This window comes from Anopheles coluzzii, chromosome 2, assembly GCF_943734685.1.
Source record: "Anopheles coluzzii chromosome 2, AcolN3, whole genome shotgun sequence".
Classification (NCBI taxonomy): domain Eukaryota; kingdom Metazoa; phylum Arthropoda; class Insecta; order Diptera; family Culicidae; genus Anopheles; species Anopheles coluzzii.
The window spans coordinates 4,786,317-4,801,224 of record NC_064670.1 but is presented as its reverse complement, the minus strand read 5'-3'; the positions used below and the strand labels follow the sequence as shown (position 1 = coordinate 4,801,224).

At 43.3% G+C, this 14,908-nt stretch overlaps 1 protein-coding gene across 15 annotated transcripts in view; it reads left to right on the top strand.

The window, feature by feature from the left end:
* Positions 1–14,908, top strand: part of LOC120961090 (glutamate-gated chloride channel) — a 91,069-nt gene that overhangs the window by 53,733 nt on the left and 22,428 nt on the right. For 7 of the 15 annotated variants that reach the window (XM_040384736.2, XM_040384734.2, XM_040384735.2 and 4 more), the window contains one exon: positions 10,072–10,142. The exons of 4 other annotated variants lie outside the window; for them this stretch is intronic. In XM_040384736.2, coding sequence (XP_040240670.1) covers positions 10,072–10,142 — 71 coding nt within the window. Of the gene's footprint in view, positions 1–4,247; positions 4,316–10,071; positions 10,143–14,908 lie in introns of all 15 variants that reach the window. 4 more of the 15 variants (XM_040384741.2, XM_040384737.2, XM_040384745.2 and 1 more) reach the window with 1 other exon arrangement.

Here is a 14,908-nt window from a genome sequence, read left to right as displayed (position 1 = left end):
ACAACTCCAAAAAACCCCGGCACGGGAAACGGGCGACAGCCGGCACGTCGAATAAGGGGGGCGGGGGCTGTTTTGATCCCTCGAGATTCATGCTGAGTCGAGAACCATGCTCGACGCAAAAGAAGCCCAACCGAACCTGAGCCCTAGAAGTCTTCCCCGCAGTGCTGTAGCAACGGTAGACCGTAGTCATCGTTGATATTGGTTCAAACAAGAAATTTTCACTTTTTGGCCGCAGCCAGCCAGGCAGCATTTCAAACCGTCCGGCCATATGGTACGGGGGGCGTTCCAGCATCGCCTTTTCCTTCGCATTAGGTACCGGGACGCAAGCTGTCGGGCTCGGAGATGAGGTGCAAATGGTAGCGTAGAAAAAGGGCATGTTCTTTGGCCAAATCCGTCCGGTAATGCACCGGCACGTACTTGAAATTCTTCCGAAACGTGATGGTGCATGTGGGGATGCCCCATTTGGGGATGCCTCAGTGGTACTGTTTGCGATGACAAAAAGGGATACGATACTAGCGAGGGAACCGATGCAAGCGGCAAACAGAACGGCGAAACACACACACAAACCCGGTTTTCTAGTTGCCAAAACTATTTGCACTACTTACTGGTAGAGGGGAGATGGAACAACAACAAAACACACACGCAACAAGCACAATCTTGAGCATTGCTCCAGTACCGGGCCGGTACGTGTGTTAAGTTTGCATCTCAATCTGAGAGTGACATGTTGATCAATATTAAAGAAAATCGTTCCCTCGGTGTTGCCTCGATCGTACGAGTTGGAGCGATTGCAGCAACCTACATCCAACCTTTTGAAGCAATGGCACGAGAATTGCCCCTCAGGGTGAGAAAAAACCTACCCCAGTACGTCGACCACAGTGCACTAAAATGTACAACAGCACGCCCCGGGTACCAAGCGCCACACACACTCGTGCGAAGAAATAATGAAACAACAACGCACATCACCGGTACACTTACGCTCGGAACACCATATCAATTACATCGTTGAAATTGCTACATCTCTCGTGCTCTTGCCATCGAGGCCACTCGAAGGAGAGGATAAATTTCGACAGCTTCCGGCAATTCTCCCTTTTGCTCGCCGCCATCTGCCGAAGAACGGAGGCGGCATCGTCGTGTCCAATTTCCCGACATTGCCAAATTATTTCCGAGGACGGTTCCCCTTGTCACCCGGACAATATGGCAAAATAATCCCGGCTCCGAAAAGCGTACCCTCGGGGCCAGCAGCAGCAGGACAAGGACGATAAAAATAACACAATAATCGACTCGAGCCTTGTCCGAGCACGCATTTGCTGGCAAGTAATTGCTTCTGCTTGGAGCTTTGCTCTTACCCCAAGAGCACATACACACACACACACACACAAACACTTGAGTGGACCGATACCTTCCGGTTTCTCATTGAATCCTGGCACCGTGTCTGCGCGTCTCGGCGAACCGCTGCTGTCACGAGAACGCCAGCCAGAGAACGCTCGTCAATTATTTGTTTGATGAAAGAAGCATGTCGCGTTTAAGCAACAGCTCAGTGCCGATGAGATCGATACCGAGTCAAAAGGAACAGTGTGCTGTGTGTGTATGTGTATAATGCCATTGGGCGAACGGTTCTAGAGCCATCCCCTCGGTGGGCAAAGTTTGGTTTGTTAAGGATATTTTTACGACCATATCCATCGCTACCAGGGCAGCACTCAACAGCCTTCCATTTTATCCGGTTTCATTCAAAATAGGTTTATGGTTTCGGAAAAGGGGGAGGTGGGAGAGGTGGTAAAAATCCAGAGTCCAATTAAAACATCCCCTTTTCAGTCGGATAAAAGCACCAACTACAGCATACACACCACAAAAGGGCCATGAAAAGTGCCAGAACCAAAATCTACCACACGAAACGCAGGGCTCGTTCTAGATTTCCCCCGAGCACATATCACCATCAGTGAAAACCCCTTCGACACGGTCGACACACACAATCGGGTTGCTGTTGCCCTTTCCGTTAAACGGACGAGGAGCGAGGAGCAGAAGCAGAATAGCAGAAAAAACTGCCCCAGAAAGCTCACCATACACCCCTCGACCCCGGTGTAGTTGCGGAAAGTTCAGCGCGTTTTCAAGCCAAATTAAGAACGGCCCTTGCCATCGGGCACGTACGGGGCAACTACTACTCCCCAAGGGCACGGCTACGGGTGCCCATTCACAGGAAACTTGAAAGTTTAAAAGCATTCTATCCAATTATTCCAATAAACGCTAATGGAACCGCTTCCCACGGGACGCAAATAGTCGGGGATTGCATCTCGGGGATGGTGTGCTGCGTTGGTGGATTACCGGCACCGTTGCCCATCGCCGACCATGTGAAGCGGTAACCGAGCCGCACCTCGGGCGTACGGGCGGGGTACTTACTGCAAGTTGATTGCACCGTCACTTAGCCGAGAGCATGCGCCTAGAAGATCCCGTTTGCTGCCTGTAGTCCACCTGAAAAGGCCTAAAACATAAGCCATTATTGAAGCGAGGTTATGCTTTGCGTTAGTTGCGTACCGTTTATGAGCTAGCTTACCACCATTTTTGTTTTCTTCCTTTCGTAGGTCCTCCTCCTCCTCGGTCTGGCGCTTTTGTCGCGGGGTTTCTTCTAGCAGCGCTTGCTATGCTTTGCCATTTTGACTAGCGTGTTTCACTGTAGCCCCTTACCAGTTCTCGCAATAGTTTGCATTCCATTTTGTATATTATCTTGTTCACGGATTATGCTGTTGTATGCACCAATTTGCCAATACGGTCCCACCTTGATGCATACCGTATTCCCCGTTCCCTTCAGCACTTTCTACACACACACACACCCACACACCCAAAGAGCCATACTGTGCCGGGATCTGTTACATTCGAACGCTTTTGCAGCCAAGAGAGGGCGGATAAGCTTGCTTCGAAAATTGCACCGTGCTGCTGCCACCGTTATCGTTGTATTACACATGAAAGGCTCAATTGTTACTCCGTATCGACGCAATTCGCTAAACGAAACCCCGTAACCGCACAAGCTCGGCGTGCGCGTTCCCGGGAGAACGGCATTAACACTCTTCTCTTGTACACACGACCGATTTTGCACTCAAATGTTGTATATGAGCTCATCGCTGTAATTCACCATACACAAACACATTCACACCCATGTACATACACCATTAGTCTTTGGTAAAACCTAAGTGAAACGTCTCTGTATCTACACCATTTTCTATCGATTTTCTATCGAACTCCTGTCGTACTAACAGCTTCGCTCCGTTTTCTTCACACGACTGCGCGTCCACCATCAACAAACAACCAACAGCTGTCATTGCGGTCAGCTCTGACAGCTAGTTGCACCGTGCTCGCGTTGTGCATACATTTAGGCGCGCAACGATCAACGCAATACGTTTTTCTTTTTTCAAATTTATTTCAGCCACATTTTCGTTCCCCTTTTTTCTTACCAACTTTTACCACACACCAGTGTGGGTGCGTTTTTTTCTTCAGTGTGTGTGTGTTACGTTTTGATTTTTGTGCGCGTACAGCAAACACGAAACCACGGCGGCATTTTGCAGGAGAAGGCATCCTGATGCGGGTTTTCTGTAGCGCGTTTTTATTTTACAAACAGTACAAAACTTGATACAAGTTTTGGCAAAACATCGTAACCTATTTCTTTACCTTAACCGCTCTAATGCAAGCAACTAACCATTCTCAACCACCAACTCAACTGCCAACATCTCTTCTCTCTTTTCATTATGGGCAATGTCGTCGTCATCTGTTTGTGTGCAACTTTTCCGTGTTTCACGAATTTCTATGTCGCATATGATAATCAAACAAACAATCCAAAAAAAAAAACAAACTATATGTACAAAATCAAACGCTCATCACAATGCTGTTTTGCTGCAAACCAAAAAAAATAACTTTAAAAAAATATACACACCTCATTGATCGTGATGATCGTGATGACAAAAACCAAACGCGATCTGCGTACACCATCACCATCACGGTAAACGACTACTGCGTGCAAAACGGATCGTTCGCTACCGATCGATCGACGGTTTCGGGACGACCGGAAATTGCAAAAAAAAACCAAACGTCGACTGCAACCGACTGCAAAAAATGACGACAAATTAAACCAATACTTCGAACTCAAACGCCATACCAATGTCAATGTAACTAAAAAAAACCACCCCTCAAACAACTAAATCGCTCAAATACTGCAACTTTCGCTCGAATTGAATTCGCTCGTGCACAACACCCCCACACAGACGGTCCGGCCGTTGTTCGCGTCAACATTTTTGTAAGAAGTATATCTAAAATCGATGACGTGACTATGGTAAGTGTAGAAGTGCGACGGTATCAGCTCTCCCCCTCCTAAAGAAAAAAAAACAAAAATCAAACAAACAAACAAAACAACTCAACCAAACCAACCTCCTCCCCACTCTCTCTCACTCTCTCTCTCTCTCTCTCTCTCTCTCTCTCTTTGCTCCGTACTGAAACTGTAGCACACAGCAAACCGATATAATCTAAAACGCCGGAATGATAATAATTAAACAAAAATTCTTCACCACCACTCTCCTACCCCGTAAAAGAAGTGCAAACACATACTCACACACACATACACACACGTTTGTTTTTTCCATCACTCCCAATTTTGTGTTTTGTGTGTTCAGTATCTCCAATTTGAATGCAACCAGTTTCGTAATAAGCGAGAGCACATCGATTATGTTTTTGGAAAAAAAGCTACAAATATTCACACACACACACACACACACACACACACAAACACACAACACTTTCTCCCAGTTCGATCTTATGGCCACCATTACCACCCTGGATCTGATCACCCTTATGGCCACCCAACTGCACTTTTCCGAGCTATTCCACGGATGCCTCGCAACATTCATAAACACGTTCGATGCCTTCGATGGTTCGTGTTCCGGGTTGGCTCGGTGTAAGAATTCCAGTCTGGCTTCGACACTAGTGTCTTGTGTTTGCTCTTGTGTGTCTGTGTGTTTGTGTGTGTGTGTGTATGTGTGAGCATTTTGTTTGCTTTTGTTTTGGTGTGCCTTTTACTCAAATTCACGCCCCAGTTCCAGCGTTCCAGCGGTAGCCGTAGTGAAAAGATAAACGTAACGCTTCTTTTCTTTTGCTCCCTCCACTGCAAGTACAGTCGTACTTGCAGTCTTCGCCATCACTCGTTTCGTTTTGTTTTCCCCCTTTCTTAAACGTGTTTCGTCTGATTCGATTTACTTTCGTTTTATCCCAGTTTTATGCTGCTGATGATGTAGCGGGTGCTGTGTCGTTTACCCTCCTCCCACTACGCTACTACCATTTCCGAATGTTTTTATTTTGTTTTTTCATGTTTTGATTTTTTTTTTTTCGTTCCGTTTGGCAATGGTTAGTTTTTTTTCGAATTTGTTTTGATTTTTTACATTTATCTTTCGCGTTTACTCTGTTGCCTCACCGTTGCGATCGATTTTCACCTTTTTTTTTTCTTCTTTTACTCGTTTGTTACACAAATTGCCCCCTTTTCGTCTGACATTCGGTTTTGTGTTTCCTAATGTTTTGATCTACTTTTACCATCACGTTCGCGTTTGTTTGTTTGTTTGTTTGTTGTTTACTAACAGCCCCGACAGTTTTTATGCGTTTTCTTAACGTTTTGCATCATCTTTCTCTTATGCGGACGACAGTTTGTCAGACTTAATCGGCAAATTTTAGCGGGCGCAAATTTCTTTCTTTTATTTGCACTTTTGATCCTTGGCGACTTTGTTCGGGCGTAAAATTGTTAAAAACAATTCTTTTTTTTTTAATTCCTAGTCTAATTTTACGTTCCTTTGTTCTGTGTTCTGTTCACGTATGCAAACGCCACAAAAATGAAATGAATCACCTTGACCGTAACAAGAGCAAACACAATCGCTACTGGAACACTTGTACCAACCGTATAGTTGGTTGCTTGTGCACTCTCACAGCCACAGCAAACAACGACAAAAACATAACACTTGCCAAGTCAACGATTAGCTCCATCTGAAGTTACAATGCTGATACTTGTGTCCCCTCAACGTGTACAAGTTTTTACGTACATTTTAATTTGTGCATCCTTCCCTCACGTAGCATTTTGCTCTCGTCTTCCTGTGCTGTGCCGTACTTCTCCAATGTAGTCAGTCGATTTTTACTTCGCATTGATAAGTTCCTTCTTCTCCAATGTTTAAGTCGGTTTGAAGATGTTTTGAAGTCATTTTGCATTTGCTTTTGCATTTTTGGACGTTCTTTTTCACCAGTTTTCTTTCCTCTATTCAATTTTCTCCTCTTCCTAATCGCTGCATTTGTTTTGCATATTTGTTTTTTTTTTCTCAGTTTGCTTTTGTACAGTCTTTTGATGCTTCTGTATTGTTGCTTCTTTGGTTTGCAAATGATAATTTTAATACTTTTTGGAAAAAATTAAATGCTATCTCGGCTCAGCACCAACACGTGTTACCTTAACGCACACATGCAATGCAACATTCAGTGAACTAATCGTTGGCTTTTTTGCAGATGATCGTGCTCATTTAACCGTGGTGTGAGTGACTCACACACCTGCGCGCGTTTCATACATTTTCCTGCTGTTTTCATCATAAGTGGACACAGCGAGCTCCATTCCATCAAGCTCATTCCCAGCGCTCATTCCTTCTATACCAAACCCCGTAGCCCCTCGTCCCCCTTAGTCCAAAGTCACCCAGAAGCTTACAACTTTACAAACCCTGTAGAAGATGCATATGCATCAAACAATTTCCCAATTTTTTATAGCCTCACTGCCGCCTACCGACATGCTCCTTTGACGGTCCCTAGCATCAACATATTGTCTGGCGTTATCTATCACCGTTGCGTAGAGCTGCTACCAATGTGTTCTATCGCTATCATCCTATTTTTGCTCATCCTCCTACATATGAATTGGTGTTTTCTGTCCAGCCGTTTTTTCCCCATTTCACTCCCTTTGATCCATCTTCTTAACGGTTGATTATTAAACTTCAAGTGTGAATTTGTTGTTGTTTCACAGTTTCATTGATTGACGACACCCCTTCATCCATCGCCTATTTTACCATCATCTGGTTCTCGTTCTCGTTGACAGTGGTGTGTGTGTTTTATTTTCGATGTTTTTCACGAAACTTTACTGCAACATCACTGCCTCCACCGTTCTATCCACCCCCCGTTTTCCTTCCCTTTTTGTGCTGTTTGTTTTGATCCGAGTTTTGTTTTCCTGCTACCCCCTTTGTAAGCTAATTGTCTCGGTTGTGAATGTGTTTGTCGTAAATGGTATTTGCTTTTAATTGATGACTTATTTAAGTATAATGCGTGTGAATTGTTTTCTAAACGCATTCTAAACGCAAAACCAGCACTATGCTGGCTTTTTTCAGATAATATACAAAGTAAAACAATATTCTAACGACACACTACAAATGAAAAAAGAAAAGAACAGGCACCAAACAATGATCGGCTACCGTACACCGCAGACACAAGGACGATAATGTAGGATTACACACGCACACGCGACCTTCTCACACTGTTGTCTATTGAGAGTAGATGAATCTGTCAGTGTTGAACTAAACGTTGTTACCTCGTAGTATAATAGTACTTAAACGTCACAGCTCTCCTAGTGTCTCTCTCTTTCTCTCTGTCTCTCTCTCTCTCTCTGTGTCTCTTCCTATCATACCGTGAGTGAGTGTTCATTTCAAAACGGTCGATTCATTTCAATATGTCCTTCCTCAACTGTCTTTAGATGTATCTGTCAAGCAGGTGGCATGTACAGTCCCGTCGCCATAGCGACAGTTTTACCAATGTTCCGACTGTAGTATTCGCATTCACTGTATCTAATTAGACTATCTCTGTTCATGTGTTTCATTTAAGCACGTTGGTGTCATATTGTTGTGTGGTATTTTTGCAAACAGATTGTAGTGTATCTTTAGACTTTTGCTAGTATTACAACTGTATAGCTACAACTATAAAACAATCAACAGACTGCTCCTCCCTTATAGATGCGCCCGAGTGTATAGATTCTATGACATGACTACTAACGAATAACTAATTAGCGTTAGATCTCGATCTTCGTAGTCTACTAAATGCTGCTTACTACAACCAAAGCGCGACTACTAACCCACGTCTAGATCCTGGAGCACCGTTGAGTACCGTTTTTAGTATGGAAAAAAGGCTCATTGGCGTCAATTTACTCTACTATCGGCCATTCAATAGTTCACTGAATGTCACTGTAGGTTAAATGCGTAATTGGCTAAATGTTTTTGGTTGCATTTTTTTGCTGTTTTAAATTTGTTTTTTTTTTTGTTGTTGCTTTCTCTCTATGTATTCTCAAACATCTAATGTTTAGATTTTCTTATTGCTCTTTTTATAATGCTCGTTTCTTTCTTCTTTGTCTTGATTTTGGCTTTGTTTGTAAGCTGAAGCTAACTTTGTTGAAATCTCTCCTTTGCTCTTTCACTCTCTCTCTCTCTCTCTATATATATACTTAAGAATATCCGCTATCTCAACTACGTGTGTAATAGTATTTTGCATTTTTTTTTCTCTCACTCGCTCTCTATCTCTCTCTATTGCTTTAGCAAACTAGACGTTAACAAGGCACTCGATGTGCCGAATATTATATTAATACTTCACATAAATTATAACTATTTAACAACATTTCTTGCCATATTGCCTTCAACTGTTATTCGTAATTTGCAAAAAAATGCGTATAACCTCTCGATTCTTCTAGGCGATAAGTACGATAAGTGAACAACGCTGTTCAGCTGTATAGATGAATATATGTGTTTGTTTTCTCTTCACATAGTTTTCCTATAGGCACCACGTCGAAGCACACAGCCGGCGAATCACAATCTTATTTTGTGTGTGTGTGTGTGTGCCAAACCATGACCGATGAGTGTGTTTAGTATAATGCGGGAGCACGGTTTCTGTGTTCGAAGAAAACAAAAAAAACATGACCCCAAATAGCTAAATAGTCTAACAGTCAAAACGACACCCAACGTACCTGTGTTACATCTATATATATAGGAACTTTCGTTTACTGCCTCCTTTAGTACTGTAGAGCATTTGAACGCAGATTTGTAATGGGCGTAGTGCATTTTAGCCAACTTCATGACATGCAAGCAATCGACTCATACTGTCACCCATTCATGCATCTTACCGTAGTGCGAATTAGAGCGAATCAGGAACGAAACAAGTCCTCTTAGTATGCAAACTGCATCAGATAACCAAGAATCAATAACAATAACAATAACCAGAATCGTACCCCATACCGTTTATTACATGCATCAGTGTGTATGTATGTATGTGTATGTATGGGTGTGTGTGTGTGTGAAGCACAATGTGCTGCGCGCATGTACAAGTACGGATAGATGTTGTTTGGTGCAATTTGAATCCACTCTAATCTCTCTCGCTCTCTCTATAACCGTGATCTTAATGCATTCATTGCATACATTTGCCGATTTTTTTTAGTTGCATTATTAGTTACCACAATCATTTTGGGGGTTTGATCGACTCCAGTTTTTGGTTACACTGTTGGTTTTGTTTCCGTTATCTCTTATCCTCGCCTACTGTTTTGATTTCGTTCGTTCAATAATCAGTTCCTTCGTTGAAGTTAGTTCGTAAGTGTACTCAAAAGCTAAACCATTCAGTGTCGTTCACTGTCATCTGTACCGTGCAATCGATATGCAGTGCTAATCAACTTTCTCTCTTTTTTTCTACACTCGAATCCCGTTCGCATACTGCTTTTACTATTTGATCTTGAACCACCACCAAAAAAAAAAACACACAATACTGGCCACCAACAAATTACTGTCCTGAAAATCCCGCGCGATAAACGTGAACACGACGTGAAAAAAACGCATCAAACCGCATTACAAACGCCAATCCAACATTCAAATACCCGTTCCCGTTTCTTCCAAAATGCCAACGAAAAACCGAATACCAAAACAATACAATGTAAAAAATGTCTACCTCAACTACTTCAACTACACCATCTACACACAAAATAAAAACGAAATGTCGCGATAATTGCAAACCCAATTCATCAAAAACAAATCAAAAACCAAAAACCAAACCCCGTAGACGATAAGGCCACACAAGTGTTCGTCAACATGTTCCTAAGATCGATCTCGAAAATCGACGATTACAAAATGGTGAGTTAGTGTGCATTTGTAACAGTCCCAGACCAACCAACCAACCAACCAAAGTCCGTTAATTAATCTCTGTTACGTCTCAACAACTACAAAAACACACACACAGTTTGTACAGTGTTTCTCGTGTTTCCTGTGACTTTTTTCCCTGCATCTAGTCCGCGGGTACTACTCGGCGGGCTAGTGCAAAACTGTGTTGTGTTGTGTTTTCAAAGTACCGGTGTTTATACGTCTACATTTAACTAAAAAAAAAAACAGGCTCAGAGCCATCGCTACACTTGTACAAAAATTACACAGAAAAGGCGTTCGACTGAGTGGCATCCCTACCCACCCTTACCGGCGCCACTCTGAGCTCTGTTGGCTTCTCTGTCTCTGTTTGTTTCCCTGTTTCTGTTTTCTGTTTCCTTCTTGACTCTCGGTGTCTATCTCGGCGCTCTTTTCATACACACACTGTGACACTGCGCAAACACAATCAATTTAAAGTAACGTCAAACAATGGTTCCACGTTAAACGTCACACAATGTTCGTTTCGAGTGAAACTTTACTCTCGCGCGCGCAAGTTTTACAAACACAAACAAATACATATCTATGTTATCTGTTTTTGTATTCATACCTTACTCATCAATACCATAATTGACCCTCTCAACTCTCAACATGATCTTCCCGTGCTGATCGTTAGTCCATCACTAGTTGCTTCCCCCGCCCCTCCCAGCCAGCAAACATTTCCCTTTTCCCCATTTCCTTTCCATCATACGGTTACCTTACATGAGACAATTAAGTTCTGTTTTTTTTTAATCATTTTTGCCAACCAACCAAGGACATGTTTAACCACTCAAACATACACAAACACCCACATACCCACTCACAGTGATCGGCGAAATTTCCTCCGCCTGTCTCGATCGCAATACCGCCACTTCCTTCATACTTCAAAACGAACCTACATTCACCTACATTCTGTTATTTCGTTGTCTGTTGTTTATCTTATCGTTTTGATTTGTGGTTTTGTGTTTGTGTTTTGTTTTGTATGTTTTTATTTTCGTTTTCAGTTTCTAACAATCTACTAAGCTACATTAATATGTTATCAACACTTTGTTCGAGTGTGCGAGTGTACGCAACCTAATCGCTGTTCCGTTGGTAAAGTTTTAACCACGAACGCTCCACCGTTCGCACGGGGCTGTACAACTGTCGCCCGAGCATTCAATCGTTCAGTGTAAACGATCTCAGTGTACTACTGTCATTATTGTTGCCACCGCTAGAGCATCCGCCAGCACCCGACGCGTTGCTCTGTTTGGTGTGATTGTGTGTGTATGTGCGTGTGTGTGTGTGCGTACGTTGGCTTGCTCGCGTGTTTATGTATGATTTTTTGTGTGAGCGTGAGTGTATGTGTGTGAGAGTGAGCTTGATGTATGTATGTGTGCACACTCTTTCGATGTCTACCGATTACATGTGTATGTTGATGTCTGTCACACGCTCTGCAGCAACCAAGTGCACCCAGTTCACTACTTTGACAAACCCGGAAAGAGAAAGGTGCCCTACGTGCCCTCCCATTTCTGTACAATCTAATCATCGGAATAGGATGCAGCCGCTTTTCCATACACGGTTTCTTACCCCTTCATAATACACACACACACACACACACACATGCGAAGCACAGTGACAGCCTTCGCACCATTCTGTGCGGACATACACAAGCAGTACCTTCCCCGCCTGCTATGTGAAGGGCCAGCGTACACAACCTACACCCTACGACCAGACAATACGTGGCTGCCCAGTCGATCTACTTCTTTGTCCACACTTCCACATTCACCTTTCGTTCTTTAGTTTTCAAGTGTTTTCCACCCAGCGTTTCTTTCTCCTTCTCTTCTTCTTCTTCTTCTTCTTCTTCTTTGCCTTTTGCTCGTTGCTATGCGCTACTTTTATTTCGCCGTCCAGTGGTTACTGAACAGCGCGTATGTTTGTGTGCGTATGCGTTTGTATGAGTCTGTGTGCACGAACAACACCACTTTTCGCGTACTTCGACTTCCGGCACAGCATCCTACTAGCGCGGAGGCACCCAAACCAAACGGCATTGTTATGACATGCAAAGGCGCCAACCGGATTCTCGAAGCGTTCCATCGTCCCTTTTGCCCCGTTTGCAGTTTACACGCTTTGCAGTTCTTGCTCGAAAGAGTGGAATACATGCAGACGTACCACACTCACAACAACAACAACAACAACAACAACACACATACACTTCCTCCGGTCCCTTTTGGCGGCAACGAGCGGCACCGGACGAGTATAGCAACTGCTCTACTTCATATGCAAAGTGTTTTTGTTGTGTAAAAATGTCGCCTATCGATTATGTGTCGTTGCACTGTATGCATATCGTTTCTACTTGTTTATTATTTTTGTCTATATTTCTTGCTAGACAATGTTATTTATTTCATTTATCAGTAAACTTTGTTTCCAATTTTACTATTTTTTTACATTTCTGCTTTACGGTATTTAATTAAATTAATAATCATCTGCCACTCCACACGCTTTTACAGCATTATTTTCCTTCATTTGCCCCTTTCTTTGCCCGTTGTATATTTACACTGCTGTCAACTTTAGTGAACAAAAAATACTACTCAACACTGTCAGTGCTCTGCATACCTCTTTCCCTAGACCATTTCATTCATGTCATCCATCCATTGCCATCCATTGCCATAACCATCCATTTTCCATTCTCCATATTTAGTTCAGTTTCATCCTTTGCTCATTTAATAAACCGTGTTTAAGTGTAACATTCTCTTAAGTACTCTGTACTTATCTGCTGTATTTCCTATCGTCTAGCTATAATCCCCTGTGTGTATGACGTTATACTAGCAAACGAAGCGAATCAATATTGTTATCCATATGTTGCGACATGTAATCCCTTACCGTTTTGCGTACATACTATTGTCCTTAACGTACTGCTGCGTGCTCTAGTGTACTACTCTTCTCTTGTTGCAATTCTATCCTCTATTTCGCTGTCACGTTTAATTCTGTCCCATCCATGTGCTGAAAGAATATTATATTTAACACAAAGATCCCTTTTCTTTAAAATAATTTTAGGTTTTTCCTTTGTTTTTTTTATACTTCTATGCTCAGTTGTTAATGTGTTTGTGTTTTAATTATATTTTTCTCTTATTTCTATTGAAATGCGACTAGGCAGAGTTTAGTTCGCATATAAAACGCGTAAAATTAGTTATACACATTCAACAGCCCCCAGCTGCAGACCATTCTCAGCACAATTAAATCGTTAAAGCTATCGCCCATAATCGCTACCTCACCCGGAAAAGTGATAATAATTCACGAATTTATCAGCGCTCGTTTGGAAAACAGACCCGAGCGCCATCATCCCTTCCCTTTCTACTTGCGCCACACTAATCCAATCAGGCTCGAAAGAGCGACATTTCGAATGCAAAATTTTTCACTAGAATTAATTACCGTCTACCTACGGTACGCTAGAAAAGCAGCACGAACTTGCGCACGATCCGTCAGGTGCTCGGCAAGTCTTCTTCAGCTCGCCCGTTCGGTCGACACCGAACAGTCAGCAAAGCGTTACGGGAACAAATAGTAACGTAGCCGACGGGGGCACAAAAACAGCAGCTAACGAAAAAAGAAAAATGCTAATCAAATCCAAGGTCCTGATTTGATGAACACATTTACATTTTCGCCCGTCCCGTTCGCCCGTTCATCCGGGTGCTTTTTGCGAACATACGAACCTGCCCCTGCCGGAGCAAAATAATTCAAAAACATCCTCATCATCTTCATCACCATTTCCGCACCCGCTGCAAAACATCCAAACAAAACCGTCGTTTGTGTGACGTCCTCGCCATCCGCAGTGGCAGTGGCTGACAGCGGCGCGTGTATTGGTGGAGTTAAGGGGGGATTACTATTTCAAAGCTTTGCGGACCCGAAAAAAAAACCGTGTATGTGGCCCCGACCACTTGACACGATTGTCAAGCACTGTTTGCTGCTTCCGCCTACGAATGACATCATTAGCGCATCTACTTCCCGGTTTCCTCCGGTCTGTCTGAGAGGGAGGGGTACCGGCCTGCCCATGTCCCATGACTGACCTTCGATGGCAGTACGGGCTGACCTTACAAACACAGGCGCACATAAAACCCACACGCACATTCAATGGTAGGAAACGGATGAAACCCTTCAACCGAACCGGATGCAAGATTTACATCTCATTAAGGAAACCTGTGCCATCCCACCGATGGTCGGTGCGGAAGCGTACGGTACCGAAACAAGAATGGGTAAGTGATTGCTTCAGCAGCAGATTTTACAAATCACCATGCGTCTCCATCTCCAGAATGAAAAGGGAAACTGATCCGTTTGGAGCGGAACCATTCTTAGCTAGGGTACTAGCACGCAGCTTGCCAGATTGATTTAAAGTGCCGTCTTTAACAATAATGACGGCAATGATCTCTCGAACTTGCCGTTTCACCGTTAAATTGCCATAAAATCACAAACCACCAGGCGTCTCCATTCGCTAGCCTGAAAGCTCCACCACAGGAAGATGGCGATGCTTTCGAGCTCTAATGCATTCGCTACATTGTCTTGCAATGTTAAAGGTGGATTTGATTTTAAATAACCCACGACCTACACTTGCAATCATTTTCGTTCAAATACTCCCAGTGTGATGCACGTACGTAAAAACCTCCAATTTTATTGGCGCACAGACACAACTGCAAGCCTACAAATACAGGGACCCACTACATGGCCATTCCGTTCCGTAGCATTATCTCAACGAGCCA